The 24674-nt window shown below is 48.1% G+C and overlaps 1 protein-coding gene across 6 annotated transcripts in view; it reads left to right on the top strand.

The window, feature by feature from the left end:
- The window catches only part of kdm5a (lysine demethylase 5A), a 343245-nt gene that overhangs the window by 220601 nt on the left and 97970 nt on the right, over nucleotides 1-24674 (top strand). For all 6 annotated transcript variants that reach the window (XM_086008547.1, XM_086008546.1, XM_086008544.1 and 3 more), the window contains exon 21: nucleotides 20358-20537. In XM_086008547.1, coding sequence (XP_085864673.1) covers nucleotides 20358-20537 — 180 coding nt within the window. The remainder of the gene's footprint in view (nucleotides 1-20357; nucleotides 20538-24674) is intronic.

The raw sequence follows: 24674 nt of genomic DNA, 5'->3' as shown, positions 1-24674 counted from the left end.
TCTAGGCTTTTAGCAGTTTGAAAGTGCAACTGTAAGAGACTTGGAGAGATTTTCAAGGGATGGGCACAGAAGAAAGTGGGGGTAGAAGAGGATAAGGAGTAGAGACCATGGGAGTAGAGTGGCCACATGAGACTACAAGGTCAAGGGAGTGGTCATGAATATATGGGTAGGAGAGTTTATAAGGAGGGAAAGGTTTAGGGAGAACAGGAGGACACTTGGATAAATCCAGAATAAAAAAGCTAGTACCTGTATCAGTAATGGTGACTATCAGATTGTCGTAAAAACCCATCTGGTTCACTAATGTCCTTTAGGGAAGGAAATCTGCCGTCCTTACCTGGTCTGGCCTAGATGTGACTCCAGACCCACAGCAATGCAGTTGACTCTTAACTGTCCTCTGAAATGGCCAGTCAGCCACTTGGTTGTTACAAACTGCTACGAAAAACAATAAGAAGAATAAAACCGGACTGACCACCCGGCATCGACCTAGGCACCAGCTTCTTGCATGACAACGGCACACGCAGCCCAGTCGACCCTGCAAAGTCCTCCTCACTAACATCTGGGGACGTGCCAAAATTGGGAGAGCTGTCCCACAGACTAGTCAAGCAACAGCCTGACATAGTCATTCTCACAGAATCATTCCTTTCAGCCAATGTCCCAGACTCCTCCATCACCGTCCCTGGGTGTGTCCTGTCCCACCGTCAGGATAGACCCACTAGAGCTGGCGGCACAGTGGTATACAGTCCGGAGCGAGTGGCCCTGGGAGTCTTCAACATTGACTCCGGACCCCATGAAGTATCATGGCTTCAGGTCAAGCAAGGGCAAGGTAACCTCCTGCTGATTACCACCTACTGCCCTCCATCAGCTGATGCATCAGTATTCCTCCATGTTGAACACCACTTGGAAGAAGCACTGAGGGTAGCATAGCAAGGGCACAGAATGTACTCTTGGTCCAATGTCCAGCACCGAGAGTGGCTCGGTAGCACCACTACTAACTGAGCTGGCCGAGTCCTGAAGGACATAACTGCCAGATTGGGCCTGTGACAGGTGGTGAGAGAACCAACATGATGGAAAAACTGACTTGAACTCGTCCTCACCAATCTACCTGTTGCAGATGCATCTGTCCATGACAGTATTGGTAGCAGTGACCACCGCAAAGTCCTTGTGGAGACGAAGTCCCATCTTCACACCGAGGATACCCTCCATCGTGTTGTGTGGCACTTCCACCACGATAAATGGGATAGATTCAGAACAGATCTAACAGCTCAAAACTGGGCATCCATGAGGTGCTGTGGACCATCAGCTGTAGCAGAATTGTATTCCACCATAATCTGTAACCTCATGGCCTGGCATGTCCCTCACTCTATCAGTACCATCAAGCCAGGGGACCAACCCTGGTTCGATGAGGAGTGTAGAAGAGCATGTCAGGAGCAGCACCAGCTATACCTAAAAATGAGGTGCCAACTTGGGGAAGCTGCAACACAGGACTACATGCATGCTAAAAAGCAGAAGCAACATGCTATAGACAGAGCTAAGTGATCCCACGATCAACGGATCAGATTAAAACGCTGCAGTCCTGCCACATCTAGTCGTGAATGGTAGTGGACAATTAAACAACTAACGGGAGGAGGAGGCTCCATGAATATCTCCATCCTCAATGAAGGAGGGCGGTGGGAGGATTCAGGAATGAGTAAATTTAAAAGCAGCGAGAGAAATGTCGAGGCTCTTGAGCAGAGTAGAGTATTGGGTAAAAATAAGCAGCGTGGGTCAGGAAGGGACAGAGAGAGTAACAAAGGTAATCAGTGACATCAGGGCAAAAATAGAAAAAAGTCACAGCTAAAGGCACTACAGGAAACTTTGGTTTATCCGGAGGTTGTATGTCCAGAATACTCGATCTAACGGCAAAAATCAGGAGCCATTTTCTATAAGTTTTTTTAGTTCTCCTTTTTTTTCCCCAGTTAGGCACTGCAAGGTCTGTAGCTATAGCAACAGCTTCAGCTAGAGACGCTTGCAGCTGCAGCCGACTCTTTAGAAGCTGTTGCTAAGCAACGGTGTTTGTTGTCAGATACGGAGATGAAAACCTCCGTATGCTTCAACATTAACTTTGTATGTCTGGCAGTTTTGATAGATCGGCAACACGCCGGTCCCGTCGGTGCCGGATATCACAAAGTTTCCTGTATATATGCGCAAAGCATTCGCAACAAAATAGATGAATTAACAGCGCAGATAGAAATTAATAGGTTTGATCTAATAGCCATTACGGAGACGTGGTTGCAAAGTGACCAAGGTTGGGAACTAAATATTCCAGGATACTTAACTTTTAGAAGAGATAGGCAAAATGGAAAAGGAGGAGGGGTAGTCCTGATAATAAAAGACGGGATAAAGACAGTAGAGAGAAAGGATCTTAGCTCCGAAAATCAAGTAGAATCAGTTTGGGTGGAGCTAAGAAACAGCAAGGGACAGAAAACATTGGTGGGAGTTGTTTATAGGCCCCCAAACAGTAGTTGTAATGTAGAGCAGAGTATAAATCAGGAAATTAGAGGCACATGTAACAAGGATAATACAGTAATCATGGGGGACTTTAATCTACAAATAGACTGGGCAAACCAAATTTGCAGCAATAGTGTGGAGGATGAGTTCATGGAATGTATGCAAGATAGTTTTCCGGATCAGTATATGGAGGAACCAACTAGGGAACAGGCTGTTTCAGATCTAGTATTGTGCAAGGAGAAAGGGTTAATTCATAACCTTGTAGTAAAAGGGCCTTTAGGGAAGAATGACCATAATATGATCGAATTTTATATTGAGTTTGAAAGTGATTTAGTTAAGTCCGAAACTAGGGTCTTACCTCTAGACAAAGCAAACCACGTAGGTATGAGTCATAGAATAGAATCATAGAAAGTTACAGCACGGAAGGAGGCCATTTGGCCCATTGTGTCCGCCCCGCCAACAAAGAGCTATCCAGCCTAATCCCACTTCCCAGCTCTTGGTCCGTAGCCCTGCAGGTTACAGCATCCCAAGTGCACATCCAAGTACTTTTTAAATGTGGTTAGGGTTTCTGCCTCTACCATCCTTTCAGGCAGTGAGTTCCAGACCCCCACAACCCTCTGGGTGAAGAAATTTCCCCTCAAATCTACTCTAAACCTTCCACCAATTACTTTAAATCTGTGTCCCTGGTTTTTGACCCCTCTGCTAAGGGAAATGGATCCTTTTTATCCACTTTATCTAGGCCCCTCATAATTTTATACACCTCAAAAAGGTCTCTACTCAGCCTCCTCTGTTCCAAGGAAAACAGACCCAGCCTATCCAGTCTTTCCTCATAGCTAAGATTCTCTACTCCCAACAACATCCTTGTAAATCTCCTCTGTACCCTCTCTAGTGCAATCACATCTTTCCTGTAATGTGACCAGAACTGCACGCAGTACTCTAGCTGAGGCCTAACTAGTGTTTTATACATAACCCCCCTGCTCTTGTATTCTATGCCACGGCTAATAAAGGCAAGCATTCCGTATGCCTTCTAAACCACCTTATCTACCTGGCCTGCTACCTTCAGGGATCTGTGGACATGCACTCCAAGGTCCCTTTGTTCCTCTGCACTACTCAGTGTCCTACCATTTAATGTGTATTCCCTTTCCTTGTTAGCCCTCCCCTAATGCATTACCTCACACTTCTCCGGATTGAATTCCATTTGCCACTGTTCTGCCCACCTGACAAATGAGGGGCGAGTTGGCTAAGGTAGATTGGGAAACTGCATTAAAAGATATGACTAGACAAGCAATGGCTAGCATTTAAAGAATTAATACATAATTTACAACAAATATACATTCCTTTAAGGCAGAAAAACCCCACAGGAAAAGTGGTCCAACCGTGGCTAACGAGAAGTTAAAGATAGTGTTAGATCAAAGGAAGAGGTTTATAATGTTGCCAAAACGAGTAGTAAGCCTGAGGGATTGGAAGGATTTTAAAATTCAGCAAAGGAGGTCCAAGAAATTGATAAGGAGAGAAAAAAGAATATGAGAGTAAATTAGCAAGAGACATAAAAACAGATTGTAAATGCTTCAATAGATATGTAAATAGGAAGGTTAGTGAAAGTAAATGTGGGTCCGTTAGAGGCAGAGACAGGAAAAAGGCAGAGACATTAAACAAATAATTTGTATCTGTCTTCACTGGAGAAGACACAGAAAACATTCTGGAAATAATAAGCAACCAAGGATCTAGAGAGAAGGAGGAACTTAAAGAAATCAGTTTAAGTAAAGACATAATACTGGAGAAATTAATGGGACGAAGTGGCGACAAATCCCCTGGACCTGACGACCTGCATCCTAGGGTTTTTAAAGAGGTAGCTGCAGAGACAGTGGATGCACTGGTATTAATCTTCCAGAATTCCCATGATTCTAGAACAGTCCCCAAGGATTGGAAGGTGGCATAAGAAAGAAGGAAGAGAAAAAATGGGGAATTATAGGCCAGTTACCTGACATCAGTAATAGGCAAAATACTAGAATCTATTATTAGGGACGTGGTAACAGGGCACTTAGAAAATCGTAATATGATTAGGCAGAGTCAACATGGTTTTATGAAAGCGAAATTGTGCTTGACAAATCTGTTAGAGTTTTTTGAAGCTGTAACTAGTAGGATGGATAAGGGGGAACCAGTGGATGTGGTGTATTTGGATTTTCAAAAAGCATTCGATAAAGTGCCACACAAGAGGTTATTACACAAAATTAGGACTCATGGGATTGGGGGTAATATATTAGCATGGATTGAGGATTGGTTAATGGACAGAAAACAGAGTAGAAATAAACAGGACATTTTCAGGTTGGCAGGCTGTAACTGGCGGGGTACTGTAAGGATCAGTGCTTGGGCCTCGGCTATTTACAACCTATATTAATGACTTAGATGAAGGGACTGAGTGTAACATATCCAAGTTTGCTGATGACGCAAAGTTAGGTGGGAAAGTAAGCTGTGAGGAGGACACAAAGAGGCTGCAGAGAGATATAGACAGGTTGACTGAGTGGGCAAGAACAATGGAATACAATGTGGGGAAGTGTGAAATTATCCCCTTTGGTAGGAAAAACAAAAAAGCAGAATATTATTTGAATGTTTACATTCAGAGGGACCTGGGTGTCCTTGCATATGAATCACAGAAAGGTAACATGCAGGTACAGCAAGCAATTAAGAAAGCAAATGGTATGTTGGCTTTTGTTACAAAGGGATTAGAATATAAGAATAAAGAAGTCTGAGTACAGTTATACACAGCATTGGTGAGGCCACACCTGGAGTACTGTGTACAGTTCTAGTCCTCTTACCTAAGAAAAGACATACCTGCCTTAGAGGGAGTGCAATGAAGGTTCATTAGACTGGTTCCTGGGATGAGGGGATTGCCCTTTGAGGAGAGATTGAATAGACTAAGCCTAATTCCCTAGAGTTTAGAAGAATGAGAGGTGATTTAATTGAAACATATAAAATTCTTAAGGGGCTTGACAGGGTTAATGCTGAGAAAATGTTTCCTCTGGCTGGGAGTCTAGAACCAGGGGTCACAGTCTCAGAATAAGGGGTCGGCCATTTAAGACTGAGATGAGGAGAAATTTCTTCACTCAGAGGGTGGTGAATCTTTGGAATTCTCTACCCCAGAGGGCAGTGGAGGCTCAGTCGTTGAGTATATTCAAATGTAAGAAGTCACACAACACCAGGTTATAGTCCAACAGCTTTATTTGAAATCACAAGCTTTCGGAGCGCTGCTCCTTCGTCAGGTGAAGTGGAGAAATGCATAAAGACACAGCTTATATAGTCAGAGAATAATGTCCGATGTTTACAGGTAATCTTGCCAACTGCCATTTATCACACCTCGGCAGAGAGATAATCACAGCGATCAAAGATGTGAATGGTGTCCAAACAGGTCAGTCAGGAAAACATTACATCAAAGAACAATGAGGTGGGGTCACAAGGGGTCAAATATTGCAGATGCTGGGGTCTGTATTGTAAAGTCTGTGGGTTGTTTAGTTAATTAATACACAGACTCCAAGAGTAACTTAAAACAGGACTTTACTATTCGAAGGTCAGGGCGAATCTGCCCAATAACTCCTGACACAGCACTTATATACCGGTGTGGTCACCGTCGGTATTACAGTATACAGAAGCCAACAAAGTAGTGCCACACCTAAAATAGTTCTCTTAAAGGTGAGCGGTTACATACAATGGTTTTCTTAAAGGTAGATGGATACATACACTACAATCCTCCCTTTTTAGCTTACAACATACTTAGTCCCTCATTAAACATAACATATATTCAACTTCATGTAAAACAATTCACAGGTATAATCTATGCGGGAACAGTTTACAGATTCAGTCTCTGCGGGAACAGTTCACAGCTTCAGTCTCTGGTCTTGACTCGGTCCGAACAACATCTCTGTGGTGTAGCCGGTTCACATTGCTAGCGTGACTCATCCAATAGTCTTTCCCTTGACTTAACAGCTTGAACTTCCGTCCTGCTGAACCAGCAGTGCTGACTTTTACAAACAGCTGGACTGCCTTGGTAATTTTTTCCTACTTGCCAACTGATTTGGCTCCCTTCGTAGGGCCCACGTACATGATCTGGTAGAAGTGATAATGATTTAGATGGTTATCACTTTCTGCTTTGTCTTTTTCTTTTCTGCTTCTTGGAGACTCTCGGGGCTCCCTTATCAGCTGCCAGCTGTAGCGCCACCATCTCCCTATGTTCCTTAGACTTTAAGTGCTTCATCCTGATTTCTACACTTTGGGAGTTTTCATCACAAGCTGGGCAGACCAAGTCCTCGTAATATTCCGTGTCACTCAACAGGTCATGGTAATATTCGGTGTCGTCCTGAACTAGTCTAGCGAGAGGGCCTGCTACTTCTTCCTTACCCAACTGGACGTTAGCCGACTGTTGTTCCCTCCCTAGACATCTTTCCTGAAGAGACTTCTTCATGCGTTCATATTCATCCCGCTCTTCCTGGGCTTCCTGCCAATCCTTCACTAATGACCTCATTTGTGATTCCAATACTTCCCCTTCCATCGGGGATTGATTGATCGGGCTATTCAATCCTTCTACTGGAGCAGCTGTTTCCACATTCTGTAGTTCACATTGACGTGATTCAGCGTACTTTCGGCAGCCCCGTAAAATCTGTGTTGCAACCTCAGCTATTTCCATAACTTTTGAGAGCTCCGAACTCCTTCCCTTTGAAGATTGAAGCTCGTGTTCAGATTGTTCCCATTGCAGAGTCTTGTCCCTCAGCATATGAAGGAGTTGGCTGACCGTTAACTCTTCCACGGGAACACTGTGGATCAGAGTCTTCTCCATTTCATCCACCTTTCCCTCCAATGCTTTCACCTTCTTTTCCTCTTGTACTTTGGCTTTCAGCGCTCGGAGAAGTTGCGCCTTGATGCTCTCTAGCTCATGTTCAGGGGCCATTCTTACAGTCTCTGTGTTTCTTACAGTTTCCTTTTCTTCCACTGAAAGGATTCCCAGTTGAATCTGTTCTTCAAGTTGTTGAACCTCGGTCATTGCCGCCTCATATTTGTCTTGGGTTTCCTTCAATATTTTTATGAGTTCTTGGACATCTTGTCTTTCATGTTCTGCCATGTCTTTCACCTCTAATTTCTCATCTATGGATGGAACTTCTACCGATGAGTCTGTCTTGGCCTTGAGCTCATTAAGAATTTCCTGCAGCCCTTGGACTTCTTGTTCATGTTCAACCTTTAGTTGCTCATATGCTTCCACTGAAACTAGCTTTTCGGAGGTTGCCGAGTTAACCCCCTCCAGGATTGTAGCCTGGGCCTGTTCATACTGTTCCTTCAACTTCTCAAACTCTGCTTGTAAGGAGTCGTAGAGAAGAACTGGAATAAAATCCTGGCTTCCTGAAGATTCCTCTTCATTTGCTTCTTTCTGCAAATATTCTAACTCCTGAACATCATAAGGGAGATGTGATCGGTGATTGGTCACGATGGCTCTATGGTCGCTCTCTGCTTGAGCTAGCTGCTTCTGTTGTCTTTCCAGATTCTCCCATTCGGTGTCATAGAACTTTTTCATTGTTTTCATCTCTTGTACGAGACGGTAACTCAGTTGTTCTACTTGTTGTCGTGATTTGAAATAAAGTTGAGTCCGAGCTCGGTGTTCTTCCGTCATGGATATGTCCTTAAACTGAACAGACTGAGAATTCTCTGTCAAACTATGTTGTCGTTGTTCGGTGGAGATCTGTTCTGAAACTTTGTTCTTCTCTGAAGCATAAGCCTTTCTGCATGCCTTCGTTTTTCCAACCTTAGTCGGCAAGTCCATTTTAGCCTTGTCTTTCACATTTGGGTTGGTCTTATCGTCATCCGATTCAGAATCTGAGCTGATTGTCTGCACCGAGTCCTCACTCGTTATGGCTTTTAGATAGTGCCATTCCATGTCTATTTTCTTGATCCACTCCCGTCCTAGAAGTGGTGGTCCTCCCTCATGTAGTACGTATAAGTTCATTCGTGGGTGTTCTTTACCCCTATCTCTCACCTTGACTCTTATCTTTCCCATGGGGTATACTTTATGCCCCGTGTATGTCTGCAATACGAACTTGGTATCTCTTAAGGGTATATGTGAGAATAGCTGGTGGTAATCCCTTCGATTTATGACTGATAGAGCTGATCCAGTGTCCAACTCCATTTTCACTTGGACTCCAGCTATTTTTAGCATGACCCAGATAGTTTGTAGGTCAGCTTCCTTACTCACATTGTGAATTCTCAGACTACCCAGCTCCTGGCCGTTTGGGTCTGAGTCCGAATTCTGTTCGTCTGAACTCTTCTCAGCCACCTTGTGTACCTTGTTGTACTTTTCCTGTGATGGCTTCCTTTGGCTGTTGGTCCTTTGGTTGTTGGTCTTCTTCCCTGACCGGCATACCTTAGCTATGTGACCCAGTTTGCCACATTTCCTACATTCCTGGTTCTTAAACCAGCATTGGTTCTGGTCGTGTGTTGTCTTCCCACAACGATAGCATTTTGTTGTTGTCGAGGTAATTTGATCCACACTGAGTGCCGCTGTCTTTAGCTGCATTTCCGCAGTTCCCTTCGCTGCGGCTTCGTGCGATGCTGCAATAAGGACAGCCCTGTCAAGTGTAAGGTCGTTCTCTTCGAGTAGTCGCTTTTGCGTTCCTTCCTTTGCCAATCCGCACATGAACTTGTCTCGCAATGCCTCTGTCAGATTCCCTCCAAACTGGCAGTATTTCGCTAGTCTACGCAGTTCGACCAAGTATTCTGCGTTGCTTTCGTCTTTCCGTTGCGTTCTCGCATAGAATTTGAATCGTTCCGCCAACATCAACGGTGTGGGGTTCAAGTGATCCTTCAGAACAGCCACAATATCATCGAAAGCCTGATCCGCCGGTTTAGCCGGTGATAGTAGATGCTTCAAGAGCCCGTATGTCTTCGCGCCCATCGAGTTTAGCAAGGTTATAGCTTTGTCATCTTCTATTTTATTGGCCTCACAATAGATCTCAATGCGTTCCACATACGTGGCCCAGTCTTCTACCTCGGAATTAAAATCGTTGATGTTACCACGCTTAGGCATCTTCCTCTCTTCCTGATAAACACCACGAATTATTTCTTAAAATTTTTTTTTTTTTTCAAGATGGCGGTTCCCGCGAAAATGGCGGTTTCCCGCGCTTATCTTCTCTCCCCGCCCACTTCAATGGCGGTTCCCCGCTTCTGTCTTCTTCCCCGCCTAATGGCGGCTTCCCGCGTTTCTTCCCTGGCGGGAGGGGTACACTTTCCCCACGGGCGACGGCCGCTGGCTTTCAGGTTTCAAGCCTGCGCGTCGGCATCAGTGCTTTCCCTTTTCTCGGCAGGGCAACCGGCGCTGGGTACACCCCGTTGACGGCGAACAGTTTCAGCCGCTGGCTGGCTCTCGCTCAGTTCCCCTTGCTCGGGCTCTGTCTCTCTCCCGCTCGCTCGGCTCTACCGGCGCTGGGTACACCCCGTTGACGGCGAACAGTTTCAGCCGCTGGCTGGCTCTCGCTCAGTTCCCCTTGCTCGGGCTCTGTCTCTCTCCCGCTCGCTCGGCTCTACCGGCGCTGGGTACACCCCGTTGACGGAGAACAGTTTCAGCCGCTGGACTGGCTCTCGCTCAGTCTCCCTTGGTCGGCTCTGCCTTTCCCGCTCGCTCGGCTCCCAATCGCGCCTCCCAGCCCTCTCGCAGTCCGGTGCTTCCTTCCCCGGCTGCGGCTGAGTTTATCTCTTCCCGCGCCTACGTTCCTGGTCGCAGTGCTTCGTGGCTTCGGTCGCTGCCCGGCCTTTTTCGCCGGTCGCGGTCTAGCTGTCTCACGACGCCGTTGCGTCCCCCAGCCTGTCTGTACCGCGGCTTCCTTGCTCCATGCTGCCCCAGTCTCAGCGCCTCTGGACCCGACTTCTGTCCGGCTCCTTTCCCCCTCGACCGTGGTCGAGTGCACCGCCCTTATCCTCCGGTTATTCTTTTTACTTTCCCTTACTCACAGTCACCGTGGCCGCCTTGCTTCTCGTGCTGATCGGCTCACTCCTCACCGTGGCAGAAGGGACAGTCAGTGCCTGTTGCTGATGGAAGTCTTTGTCTCTAAATTCTTCCTCCTTTCTAGTTCTGCAGCCTCGAGTTTTCTCCCAGCAGAACGACGAGGGCGGTTGCCTCTTCTCGACGCTCGTTAACTGCTTCGGAAGTATTGTTGCTGCAGGGTACGATCGGACTCGTCGCCACTGTAAAGTCTGTGGGTTGTTTAGTTAATTAATACACAGACTCCAAGAGTAACTTAAAACAGGACTTTACTATTCGCAGGTCAGGGCGAATCTGCCCAATAACTCCTGACACAGCACTTATATACCGGTGTGGTCACCGTCGGTATTACAGTATACAGAAGCCAACAAAGTAGTGCCACACCTAAAATAGTTCTCTTAAAGGTGAGCGGTTACATGCAATGGTTTTCTTAAAGGTAGACGGATACATACACTACATGTATGAAAAACAAAAAAAGACAAAAAACTTTTTTTTTTTGCTGGAAATCACAGCAGGTCCGGCCGCATCTGTGTAGAGAGAACAAGCCAATGTCGACTCGAGTCTGGATGACCCTGCGTCAGGTGGGGTTACATGTAGCGTGACATGAACCCAAGATCTCGGTTGAGGCCGTCCTCATGGGTGCGGAACTTGGCTATCAGTTTCTGCTCGACGATTTTGCGTTGTCGTGTGTCTCGAAGGCCGCCTTGGAGAATGCTTACCCGAAGATCGGAGGCTGAATGTCCTTGACTGCTGAAGTGTTCCCCGACTGGGAGGGAACACTCCTGCCTGGTGATTGTTGCGCGGTGTCCGTTCATCCGTTGTCGCAGTGTCTGCATGGTCTCGCCGATGTACCATGCTCCGGGGCATCCTTTCCTGCAACGTATGAGGTAGACAACGTTGGCCGAGTCACATGAGTATGTACCTGGTGGGTGGTGTCCTCACGTGTGATGATGGTATCTGTGTTGATGATCTGGCATGTCTTGCAGAGGTTGCTGTGGCAGGGTTGTGTGGTGTCGTGGTCGCTGTTCTCCTGAAAGCTGCGACAGCCTCAGTACTCAACACCAACAACAGCCAATCTCCAGACGCCATCCTACAACTCATCCGCTTCATCCTTGACCACAATGTCTTCACCTTCGACAACCAGTTCTTTACCCAAACACACGGAACAGCCATGGGGACCAAATTCGCACCCCAATACGCAAACATCTTCATGCACAAGTTCGAGCAAGACTTCTTCGCTGCACAGGATCTCCAACCAACGCTATACACCAGATACATCGACGACATTTTCTTCCTATGGACCCACGGCGAAGAATCACTGAAAAGACTACACGATAACATCAACGAGTTCCATCCCACCATCAAACTCACCATGGACTACTCCTCAGAATCGGTTTCATTCTTGGACACACGACTCTCCATCAAAGACGGACACCTCAGCACTTCACACTACCGCAAGCCCACGGACAACCTCACGATGCTTCACTTCTCCAGCTTCCACCCTGTGGTAAACCACTGTTTGTATTCCACTGTGTACATGCCTGGACATGCCTCGGCTGACTCCTCCCACAAGTCCTAGTATAAAGGTGACTGCTCCCCAGCCCTTTGTATTTCTGGACCGGTCGACCACTCGAGGCAGACCTTCATTCTTTTGTTAATAAAAGCCTTTAGTTACTCTCTTAACTCTCAGTCTTTTATGAGTAATTGATAGCGCATCAATTTTATTCACAAAATTTTTATAATGGAGAAGATCCTCACACCAGCATGCCTGGACTTAGATCATCGGGAGGCGGACTCATCCACCAAGTTTACTCACTGGCTTAAGTGTTTCGAAAAATTCCTGACCGCCTCCGCAGCAATCAAATCGGACGAGGACAAACTGGATGTCCTGACCTCCAAAGTGAACCACCGAGTGTACTCGGTCATCCAAGACGCGACCTCGTACGCGGACGCTATCAAGCTCCTCAAGGACCAGTACACGCGCCCAGTGAACGAAGTGTACGCCAGGCACCTTCTGGGGAGTCGTAAACAACAACCTGGGGAATCGACCGTGGAATACCTTCAGGCACTGTCTGTGCTTGGCCGGGCCTGTGGTTGTAAGGATGTAAAGGCCGCCGTGTACACAGAGGAACTTATCCGGGATGCTTTTGTAGCGGGCCACAGATCCAATTACACCCGACAGCGACTGTTGGAGCAGAGTGACCTCGACCTCAACAAGGCCTCTGAACTCGCACTATCATTGGATGCAGCCTACCGGGGCATGGATGCCTACTCCTCTGCACCGTGGACGCCGCGGGGAATGACAGCCTGGGACACGGTAGGACCGCCTCATAGCGCCGTGCCACCCCAGCCACACCCCAGCAACGGCCCAACTACCGCAGCAGTGTCCCAAGGCCAGAAATGCTACTTCTGTGGCCAGGCAAAACACCCCAGAGCGCGCTGCCCGGCGAAAAACGCGATCTGCTCGGGCTGCGGGAAGAAGGGACACTACGCTAACGTCTGCAGGGCCAAAGCCACCCCGAACCCCAGCAGCGCTGCGTGTGGGCCATGCGGGCCGCCATCTTGGGCCTCCCCGGCCATGTGCGAACCACCGGTACAGCAGCCATTTTGGACGCCTCCAGCCACATGGGGATCATGGACGCCGCCATCTTGGACGACAGCCGGAACGCAGCAGGCCCCCAACACCGCCTCATCTGATACCCGCAGCGACACACCGACCCCTACGCTGGCATCCGTTACACTGGACCAAGCGAGACCGCACCAGCTGGCCAGTTCCACAATGGACATTAAGGTAAATGGCCACGATACAATCTGCCTTTTTGACTCTGGGAGCACGGAGAGCTTCATCCACCCCGACACGGTGCGGCGTTGTTCTCTCCCAGTCCTGCCTGCGCACCAGCGGATTTCTATGGCCTCTGAGTCCCAGTCGGCGGACATCGGCGGCTACTGCGTAGTGACACTCGTAGTAGACGGGACCGTGTACGATCATTTTAAACTTCTGGTCCTGCCCGACCTCTGCGCTGCCGCCCTGCTGGGGTTAGATTTTCAGTGCCACCTTAAAAGTGTTACGATGGCGTACGGTGGACCCCTACCCCCACTCACAGTCCACAGCCAGCAGCTCCCAAATTGCCCGCCGCGCACCAGGTGCAACCTCTCCACACTCAGAGTCACCCCCCCCCCACTGTTTGCTAACCTCACCCCCGACTGTAAGCCCATCGCCACAAAGAGCAGGCGATACAGTGCCGGGGACAGGGTTTTCATTAAAACCGAAGTGGAGCGGCTCCTGAAGGAAGGGATTATTGAGGGCAGCACCAGCCCCTGGCGTGCCCAGGTTGTGGTCGTTAAGACCGGCGAGAAGCAGCGCCTGGTCATCGACTACAGCCAGACAATAAATCGCTACACCCTGCTGGACGCCTACCCACTCCCCCGCATAGCTGATATGGTCAACCAGATCGCGCAGTACCGCGTCTTCTCGACCATTGACCTGAAATCAGCGTACCACCAGCTCCCTATCCGCCCTGAGGACCGCCAGTATACTGCCTTTGAGGCAAACGGCCGCCTCTACCACTTCCTTAGGGTTCCCTTTGGCGTCACCAACGGGGTCTCCGTCTTCCAAAGGGAGATGGACCGGATGGTAGATCAAAATGCGTTGCAGGCCATTTTCCCATATCTGGACAATGTGACCATCTGCGGCCGTGACTTGCAGGACCATGACGCAAACCTCGAAAAATTCCTCCGCACCGCCCAACTCCTGAACCTGACATATAACAAGGAGAAGTGCATATTCCGCACAAACCGCCTCGCCATCCTTGGCTGTGTTGTGGAACACAGAGTCATCGGCCCCGACCCCGACCGGATGCGTCCCCTTATGGAACTCCCACTGCCTCAAGGCCCTGAAGAGGTGCCTAGGGTTTTTCTCCTATTATGCCCAGTGGGTCCCCTACTATGCGGACAAGGCCCATCCGCTGATCAAGTCCACCTCTTTTCCCTTGACGGCAGAGGCCCGCTTAGCCTTCCACCGTATCAAGGAAGACATTGCCAAAGCCACCATGCACGCAGTGGACGAATCCATCCCCTTCCAGGTGGAAAGCGACGCGTCCGACTTTGCCCTGGCCGCTACCCTCAATCAGGCGGGGAGACCCGTGGCCTTCTTTTCACGAACCCTCCAAGGCCCGGAGACCAGACACTCCGCTGTTGAGAAGGAGGCCCAGGCGATTGTGGAGGCTGTGCGTCATTGGAGGCACTACCTGGCCGGAAAACGATTTACCCTGCTCACTGACCAACGTTCAGTTGCTTTCATGTTTAACAACAAGCAGAGGGGCAATATCAAAAATGACAAGATCTTGAGGTGGAGAATCGAACTTTCCACCTACAATTACGAGATCTTGTACCGGCCCGGGAAGCTCAATGAACCCCCGGATACGCTATCGCGTGGCACCTGCGCCAGCGCGCAGATCGATAGACTGCGGGCCCTCCACAATGACCTCTGCCACCCGGGGGTCACCAGGTTCTTCCACTTCATCAAGGCCCGCAACCTGCCTTACTCTATTGAGGAGGTCAGGACCATGACCAGGAACTGCCAAGTCTGCGCTGAGTGCAAACCGCACTTTTATAGACCAGACAGGGCCCACCTGATAAAAGCCACTCGCCCCTTCGAGCGCCTGAGCGTTGATTTTAAAGGGCCTCTCCCCTCCTCCGACCGCATGTGTACTTCCTCAATATTATTGATGAGTACTCCCGTTTCCCGTTCGCCATCCCCTGCCCGGACATGACCAGTGCCACGGTCATTAAATGTCTGAACGACCTCTTCACCCTGTTCAGTTTCCCCAGCTATATCCATAGCGACCGGGGCTCATCGTTTATGAGCGACGAACTCCGTCAGTACCTGCTAACTAGGGGTATTGCCACAAGCAGGACCACCAGTTACAACCCCCGGGGGAACGGACAGGTGGAAAGAGAAAATGCGACAGTTTGGAAGGCCGCCCTGCTAGCCTTAAAGTCTAGGGGCCTTCCAACCTCCCGCTGGCAGGATGTGCTCCCCGATGCGCTCCACTCTATTCGGTCACTGCTCTGCACTGCCACTAACGCCACCCCTCATGAGAAAATGTTTGTCTTCCCAAGGAAGTCCACATCGGGGACATCGCTACCGCCATGGCTGACGCCCCCAGGGCCGGTCCTACTGAGAAGGCACGTGAGGACCCATAAAACGGACCCCCTGGTCGAGAGGGTCGACCTCCTCCACGCCAACCCCCAGTATGCTTACATTGCATACCCGGACGGGCGGGAGGACACAGTCTCCATAAGAGACCTTGCACCCTCGGGGGCCGCAGTAACCCACTACTCACTACCACCCCCCCCCCACGATCCGATATCCAGCCCCAGCAGACGGCAGGCCTGGGCCCCGTGACCCGCTCGACATCTACGAGGACGACACGCCTGTGCCACAGCCCACGCAGGACTCGACGCCGGAAGCTCCACTACCCCTGCCGTCGCCACGCCGATCACAGCGGCAGACAAGACCTCCGGAGAGACTCCAATACACTAACTTTTAATACACTTCACCCCGCCGGACTCAATTTTAAACAAGGGGTGAATGTGGTAAACCACTGTTTGTATTCCACTGTGTACATGCCTGGACATGCCTCGGCTGACTCCTCCCACAAGTCCTAGTATAAAGGTGACTGCTCCCCAGCCCTTTGTATTTCTGGACCGGTCGACCACTCGAGGCAGACCTTCATTCTTTTGTTAATAAAAGCCTTTAGTTACTCTCTTAACTCTCAGTCTTTTATGAGTAATTGATAGCGCATCACACCCTAACCACGTTAAAGAAGCCATCCCCCGTGGACAAGCCCTGCGAATACACAGGATCTGCTGAGACGAGGAGGAATGCAATGGACACCTACAGACACTGAAAGACGCCCTTGTAAGAACGGGATATGACGCTCGACTCGTCGATCGACAGTTCCGATGGGCCACAGCGAAAAATCGCACCGACCTCCTCAGAAGGCAAACACGGGACACAACCAACAGAGTACCCTTCGTCGTCCAGTACTTCCCCGGAGCGGAAAAACTACGCCATGTTCTTCGCAGCCTTCAACATGTCATCGATGACGACGAACACCTCGCTAAGGCCATCCCCACGCCTCCATTACTCGCTTTCAAACAGCCGCCTAACCTCAAACAGACCATCGTTCGCAATAAATTACCCAGCTTTCAGGAGAACAGCGACCACGACACCACACAACCCTGCCACAGCAACCTCTGCAAGACATGCCAGATCATCAACACAGATACCATCATCACACGTGAGGACACCACCCACCAGGTACATACTCATGTGACTCGGCCAATGTTGTCTACCTCATACATTGCAGGAAAGGATGCCCCGGAGCATGGTACATCGGCGAGACCATGCAGACACTGCGACAACGGATGAACGGACACCGCGCAACAATCACCAGGCAGGAGTGTTCCCTCCCAGTCGGGGAACACTTCAGCAGTCAAGGACATTCAGCCTCCGATCTTCGGGTAAGCATTCTCCAAGGCGGCCTTCGAGACACACGACAACGCAAAATCGTCGAGCAGAAACTGATAGCCAAGTTCCGCACCCATGAGGACGGCCTCAACCGAGATCTTGGGTTCATGTCACGCTACATGTAACCCCACCTGACGCAGGGTCATCCAGACTCGAGTCGACATTGGCTTGTTCTCTCTACACAGATGCGGCCGGACCCGCTGTGATTTCCAGCAAAAAAAAAATGTTTTTTGTCATTTTTTGTTTTTCATACAGACCCCAGCATCTGCAATATTTGACCCCTTGTGACCCCACCTCATTGTTCTTTGATGTAATGTTTTCCTGACTGACCTGTTTGGACACCATTCACATCTTTGATCGCTGTGATTATCTCTCTGCCGAGGTGTGATAAATGGCAGTTGGCAAGATTACCTGTAAACATCTGACATTATTCTCTGACTATATAAGCTGTGTCTTTATGCATTTCTCCACTTCACCTGACGAAGGAGCAGCGCTCCGAAAGCTTGTGATTTCAAATAAAGCTGTTGGACTATAACCTGGTGTTGTGTGACTTCTTACATTTGTCCACCCCAGTCCAACTCCGGCATCTCCACACCATGAGTATATTCAAGACAGAGGTCAATACATTTTTGGGAATTAAGGGATATGGGGATAGTGCAGAAAGGTGGAGTTGAGGTAGAAGATCAGCCATGATCTTGTTGAATGGTGGTGCATGCTCGAAGGGCCAAATGGCCTATTCCAGCTCCTATTGCTTACGTTTTTATGATGGCGGAGCCCAGCACACGAGTGCAAAAGACAAGGCTGAAGCGTTTACAACCATCTTCAACCAGAAGTGCCGAGTGGATGATCCATATCGGCCTACTCCTGAGGTCCCCACCATCACAGAAGCCTGTCTTCAGCCAATTCGATTCACTCTACCTGATATCAAGAAACGGCTGAGCGCACTGGATACAGCAAAGACTATGGACCCCGACAACATCCCGGCTGTTGTGCTGAAGACTTGTGCTCCAGAACTAGCCGTGCCGCACCGCTAGCGAAGCTGTTCCAGTACAGCTACAACACTGGCATCTACCCAACAATTTAGAAAACTGCCCAGGTATGTTCTGTCCACAAAAAGCAGGTCAAATCCAATCCCGCTAACTACCGCTTCATCCATCTACTCTCAAACATCAGCAAAGTGATGGAAAGTGTCGTTGACAGTGCTATCAAGTGGTACTTACTTACCACTAACCTGCTCACCAATACTCAGTTTGGGTTCCGCCAAGACCACTTGACTCCAGACCTCATTACACAGCCTTGGTCCGAACATGGACAAAAGTGCTGAATTCCAGAGGTGAGGCGAGAGTGACTGCCCTAGACATGAAGGCAGCATTTGACCGAGTGTGGCATCAAGGAGCCCCTAGTAAGCTGAAGTCAATGGGAATCGGGGGGAAAACTCTGCACTGGCTGGAGTCATACCTTGCACAAAGATGGTTGTGATTGATGGAGATCAGTCATTTCAGCCCCAGGTCATCGCTGAAGGAGTTCCTCAGGGCAGTGTCCTAGGCCCAACCATCTTCAGCTGCTTCATCAATGACCTTCCCTCCAACATAAGGTCAGAACTGGGGATATTTGCTGATGATTGCACAGTGTTCAGCTCCTTTCGTAACTCTTCAGATAATGAAGCAGTCCATGTCCGCATGCAGCAAGACCTGGATAACATTCAGGCTGGGGCTGATGAATGGTAAGTAATATGCGTGCCACAGAAGTGCCAGGCAATGAGAGGGCAATGTGAGTTGCAATGAAGTTTAAAATCCCCAAGGGTGAGATGTTGCTCAATTCAGAGCCTGAAGGAGGCTATTTTGGCAAGAAACTTGTTCGGTGGGGTTGGGAGGGTTGGGGCGGGGTGTAGGATTTTAAAGAAACTCGCTCGGTGGGGTTGGGAGGGTTGGGGCGGGGTGTAGGATTTTAAAGAAACTCGCTCGGTGGGGTTGGGAGGGTTGGGGCGGGGTGTAGGATTTTAAAGAAACTCGCTTGGTGGGGTTGGGAGGGTTGGGGCGGGGTGTAGGATTTTAAAGAAACTCGCTCGGTGGGGTTGGGAGGGTTGGGGCGGGGTGTAGGATTTTAAAGAAACTCGCTCGGTGGGGTTGGGAGGGTTGGGGCGGGGTGTAGGATTTTAAAGAAACTTGCTCGGTGGGGTTGGGAGGGTTGGGGCGGGGTGTAGGATTTTAAAGGAGAGACTTAAGTAACAGGCAAGGCATCACCACCCTTGAGCCAAATTTCCGTTAAAGTCATGATGTCATGGTAATTGCCCATACTAAGGTAGTTGATGGCAAGGGTTTTGTTCACAATTCAAAAGACATCCTGGTGGTGGGAGGGGGGCGGTTGCATGCGAGCGGGCAGTGATTATTGATCCACCGGCAGAGTCCAACGTAGCAGTGGTGGATGGGATGGAGGTTGGCGAGATTAAACCTCAGTAGCCATGCTGGGCAAGAAGATCGGTGAGAGTGGGGGATGTGGCAGTTGGGGTTGCTGTTTATACAGCGGCAGTGCCGAGTGCCTTGGTGGGCCTTTCGGAGAATGCCGAGTCAGGCACAGAGGGAAGCTGTGGGTTTATTCAAGGGAATTGGGGATTGGAGCTCGAGAGGATGGCAGAGGAGTAGTGATGGATTTGTGGGGGCAAAGTACCTGAGAGGGGAGGAGAGAAAAGGGACATGACTGGGTGACAGGAAGGGGAGGAGAGAGGAAAGGTCTGAGAGGGGCAAAGGAAAATTAAGTGAGGTAGAAGTAATAAGCTTCTCACCGAAGAGAGACAGAAGGAATTCAGGTTCCATATTCTTAGCAAAGATTAGGAGCGAGGTGTCCTTGTTGTATACAGAGGACAGAGGGAAGATGATATGAGAGAGTCCAAAGTTAAGTCTGAGATACTGTGCAGTGTCAGTACCTATGCAAATGTTGGTGAGAAGGACACATGATACTGAGATTTGCTGTTTTGTGTTCGGCCACTAGCAGGGTATATTTTCCTTCTGTTCTCCAGCTGTAAGAGACACCTTCAAGCCCCTTGTATTTTGAGATACTATATGTGTTTTTTGTGTAGTTGTGTGCTTGTGTGTCAAAAATAAGAAAGGGAACAAGAGATGAGCAGGATTGTCTTTTTTTTAAGCGCGGAGCAAGACTGCCATTTCACTTTCCCCTAGTCCTTAATGGATGTTCAAGGTGGCCTACTCAAAAAAGGTGTCTTCTGTATCGGTTGTTACTTTATAGTAGGTGATATCTTGTCCTGCAAGTAGCGAAACAGCATTTTGAAATGTCGCCTTACTTTGATGTTTTTGATGTGTATAGAAGGGATCTTACAGTGCATACCTGGATCAGCTGGAAACTTTATTAGCAAGAGGACGTCCTATCCCAGTACGGCTTGATCCACTTCCACAAGTGGAATCCCAAGTAACAGCTGCTCGAGCCTGGAGAGAACGTACTGCCAGAACCTTCCTGAAGAAGAACTCTACCTACACGTTGTTACAGGTAAGGCTTTAGAAAACCATCTTCACCTACTCCGTTACACCTAGGAATTGGTGTTGTCAAAGTCTCTAGATAGTAAGAGGAAAGGAAGACTGAGTTTCGTAACCAGCTTGCGCTTAGACTGTGCCTTTAACATAGCAAACGTTCCCAAGCGCTTCATAGAATTGGAAAGGGAATGAGAGAGAGGTGGAATGGCACTCCATAGGCTACAATCAGAAGATCGGAGGGTGCCAGATCAGTCATAGGGTAGAGTATGCTGGGGAGGTCGGATGGGCCAAAGCCACCCAAAAATTTGTAAACAAGGCTGTATTTTGAAATCAGCTTGCTCAGGGACAGTGAGCCAATGTAGGTTGGTGAGGACTGAGGTGTTAAGTGAGCAGCAATCCTATATGCAGAATGTAGACAGTGGAATTCTGGTTCATTTGTAGGTTAGAAGGCTATGGAGAAGTCGAGCTTAGAGATGGCGAATGTGGGTGGTAGTGGGATGAGATGGGGACCACGATGAACAATACTAAAGGTGGAAATAGATAGTTGTAGTTATGACTAGGCCATGTGATTTCAAGTTCAGTTTTAATGAGGTTTCATGCTGTTGGGCCCAACCCGAATGAACAACAGTTGTTGGCTTGGATGTGGAGTTCCAGTCAGCTGAACAGAATAGCTTTGGTTTTGCTGAGGCTAGAGAAAGGTCTGGCTCATCCAGAACTTGATATCGATCAAGGAATGAGACAGGCAAGCAGTGAGGTGTGGATGGTGAGAGAGAGTCCATGTGTTTGTCTTGGTTGGAAGAGTTGATGTGCGTGGTGAGGTGACAGCAGACAGGGTGGCCATGAAGTCAGAAGCGAGGGAACAGTGGGAAATTAGGTTGAACGTTTTTTCCCTGCAAGGGCTAAGTAAGGAGAATTTGAGTGAGAAAGTTGCCATGGGGCTTTAAGTTGCAGTAGATAACTGAAGGAATAATGGGAGCAATGGGATATGAGCTGTTCCAACAAGCTCCTGAAAAAATTAAGAGGTGTGATGATTTCTACCCGCTGTAGATGCAGGGAATAGGAAGGTCAGATAGTGTACCAATCTGGAGCGCTCAAGACTGAGAGGAAAATTCAGAGAATCAGCGATACTCATAAGAGATGAAAAGGGTTCTGACAGAAGAGATTGGATCAGAGAAAGATTGCTAAACAGAACATGAGCTTTTCTTCTCGAGAAGAGCAAGGTCTACCTAGGCCTTTGCTAATATAGAAGCAGTTTTCAAATCTTGGCTAAACTGGGACTTTAGAGAGAGTTAAGAATTGTTGAAGGGAAAAGAAACAATTGCACAAGAAGAAACTGAGTTTTTTTCTCAGCTTTAGATATGAGACAGCTGAATTCAAATCCCTAGTGGCCATGCTGAAGCTCTAATGTGTCCCGGTCAGGCCGCAACTAGACGATTGCCAGACTTCTGGTTGCTGGGATATCAGAGATGGACAACTGCTGATCTCTGATACGATAGAAATAAACCGAGAGGAATGAGAAGTCTTCAGCCTTGAAAAGGGACATTTCATGGGGACCTTTACAAGAACTTATAGCTGCACCAGTTTTGTTACGACTGTGACTGCATTTGGGACAGATTTTCTGTTGTCCATGATTTGAGATTGAATAGTTTTGATTTATTGTCAAGGTACTTTTTTTTAATGTTCAAGTGAGTTTGGACATCTATGGGAAGACCGATATTTGGGCGAGGGTTTGATACTCTTTCAGCTGCTCCGCTGATGGCTGTCGTCAGTTCTCTTACAAAGCCACTTTGCTATTCTATTTTTAGAAGCCTCCTAATAAGCTAGCTCTTCAGCTTTTGGTTCCAGATCCGCCCCACACAAACACCTCCACTTTATGCTTGGAGCTTACCTCTACTTTTGTATAGTGGTTTTAGGTGTTCTAGCTTAGGTGTAACTGAATTCATATTGTGGCTATTTCACTCTTCCATGACCTGTTTGTCTCTTTAGGAGATCATCTGATAGTGTCCTGCTTTTGCCACCTGACAATTTGGAAGTTCTCTTCCTGCACCCCTCCCTCACCCCATCAAGGTTCCATTCTTAGCCCCTTCTCTTCCTTATCTGCATGCTGCCCCTTGCCGACATCAGGCATAGAATAAACTTTTACATGATGACACCCAAATGTACTTCTCCATCACCTCTCTTGAGCCCACAACTACCTCTGCTGATAAACTGTTGTCAGACATCAATTATGAATGAACCACAACTACCTTCAGCTTAACAACAGGAAACCAAAACCATTGTTTTCAGCCCTGCTAGAAACTGCTCCCTTGTCACTGATACCATCCCCTCCTCGGCACTCACTTCCCAGTTGCTGCCTGAAGCACTATCCACATCAGCTTCCCGGCTTCCGGAATTCTGTAGGTGCTGTTCAACATTACTACGAACTTGGTGTGTTCACTTCCAATTCTTGGTGCAGGTACAGTGCAGAGAAAAACTGAAGAAATAAGTTGCTTTAGTTTGTGCAGGCATAGATTACCCGCTTCACTAGATTGCCCAGTACACTGCATTCATTGTTTGTCCTAATCTATGCCTCTAGATCTAAAGGGCATTTCCTTTTAAGAGTAAGTATTTGTGCCTAATAAGAAGTGATGTGTTCACAGTGCAACTTGTGAAACTACATCCAGTGGGAAAGTGTTGGATGATGAGTTTGTCCCAGGTGTAAGGTATTCTAACAGCTGTGCCAATGTTGGCTCTTCAGTGCTATGAGGTCATATCCCTCCTTTTTCCCAGTAACCCAATGTGGCCCTCTCTAAGTAAGGTTGCCAGTTAGTGTCAAATCAGGGTCAGATTTGTTCTGTTTGCCCATACCCACAAGGAACTAATTGAGACTGGCCAAATTAATTTTGCTCAGGTCCCTTGCAACCAGAAAAGGAGACTTTCATCCCATTAGATTGGATTTTAACCCAAGGCCCAGATCTGAAAGACTAGTGTCTACCCTGAAGAATATATTCAAACAGGTGATCAGGATCAATCAGATTTAGAAAGAGCGAACCATTGAACGTTTCAGACACTGCCAATCAAATCGATGTTTGCGTGACCCTCACAGGATCTTTCTTGTTGGACTGGATAGTTTGGCCCCCTCCCTCAGAATAACTTCAATCTGTAACAATTAGAGCCATTTAATCTAGAATAAATGTTTCTGTGAGTGAACCTGATTTTTAACCCATACTGAGTTAAATTTTTGGACAACATATTCGGCTCAAAGGAGCTTTTATAAAGTGTGGCTGATGGAAATCATGACCACTGTTTATGAAATTGGAGCTGGTAGTCTGAATTCGGCAAGCAGAAGATATTGGGAAAGTGTTGAGATATGCAATGCAGTGCAGAATGTTACTGGGCATGGGGCTATAGAGCAGCAGTCAAACAATGAAGCAGAGCCAGACTCGGGGAACGATGGAGAGATGGGAGATTGGCATTGTGAGCCCCATAAGCCAAGGATTTCTTCTTATTTTGCAACAGCTGAGAAGCATGACTGAGACTAATCAGTATTGAGAGAATAGAGCTGCAGAAATGTACAGCGCAGAAGACCACCATTCGGCCCATTGTATCTGTGCCAGGTCTCAGTTAGACTGATCCTAAACTAACTCCACTCCTTGCATATCACCATAGTCCTGCACCTTCAGCTGCTTCAGATATTGATCCAGTTTTCTCTTAAAAGATACAATCGTCTCTGCCTCAATCCTTTCCTGTGGCAAAGCATTCCAAGGTCCAGAACCCTTCTGTGTAAAGAAATTTCTCTTAACGTCTCCTCACTCTTCTATTGAAAATTGATGATCCCTCGTCACTCACTCCAACCGAAGGAAGTAGTCTTTCCCTATTCACCTTATCAAAATGTCATAATTCTAAAAAGTTTTATGCAACCTCCTCTTAGCTTTCACTGCTCTGGTAGAAACAGTCTCAGTATCTCTTCTAAATATAGCTTCCCATCCCTGGTATACTCCTGCTGAATCGACACTGTACGCTCTCTGTGGCTTTGATGACTTTTCTATAATGGAGTGTCCAAAACTGCACACAGCGCTCTAACCAGAAGCTTGCAAAAATTTATCATTACCTTTTGCTCTTGTATTCTATGTATCAAATAATCAAACGCAAAATGCTCGTGATCTTTATGGCT

Source organism: Somniosus microcephalus, chromosome 16 (genome assembly GCF_052327205.1).
Source record: "Somniosus microcephalus isolate GS21.2 chromosome 16, FLI_Smic_1.0, whole genome shotgun sequence".
Classification (NCBI taxonomy): domain Eukaryota; kingdom Metazoa; phylum Chordata; class Chondrichthyes; order Squaliformes; family Somniosidae; genus Somniosus; species Somniosus microcephalus.
This window is presented reverse-complemented; position numbering and strand designations above follow the sequence as displayed.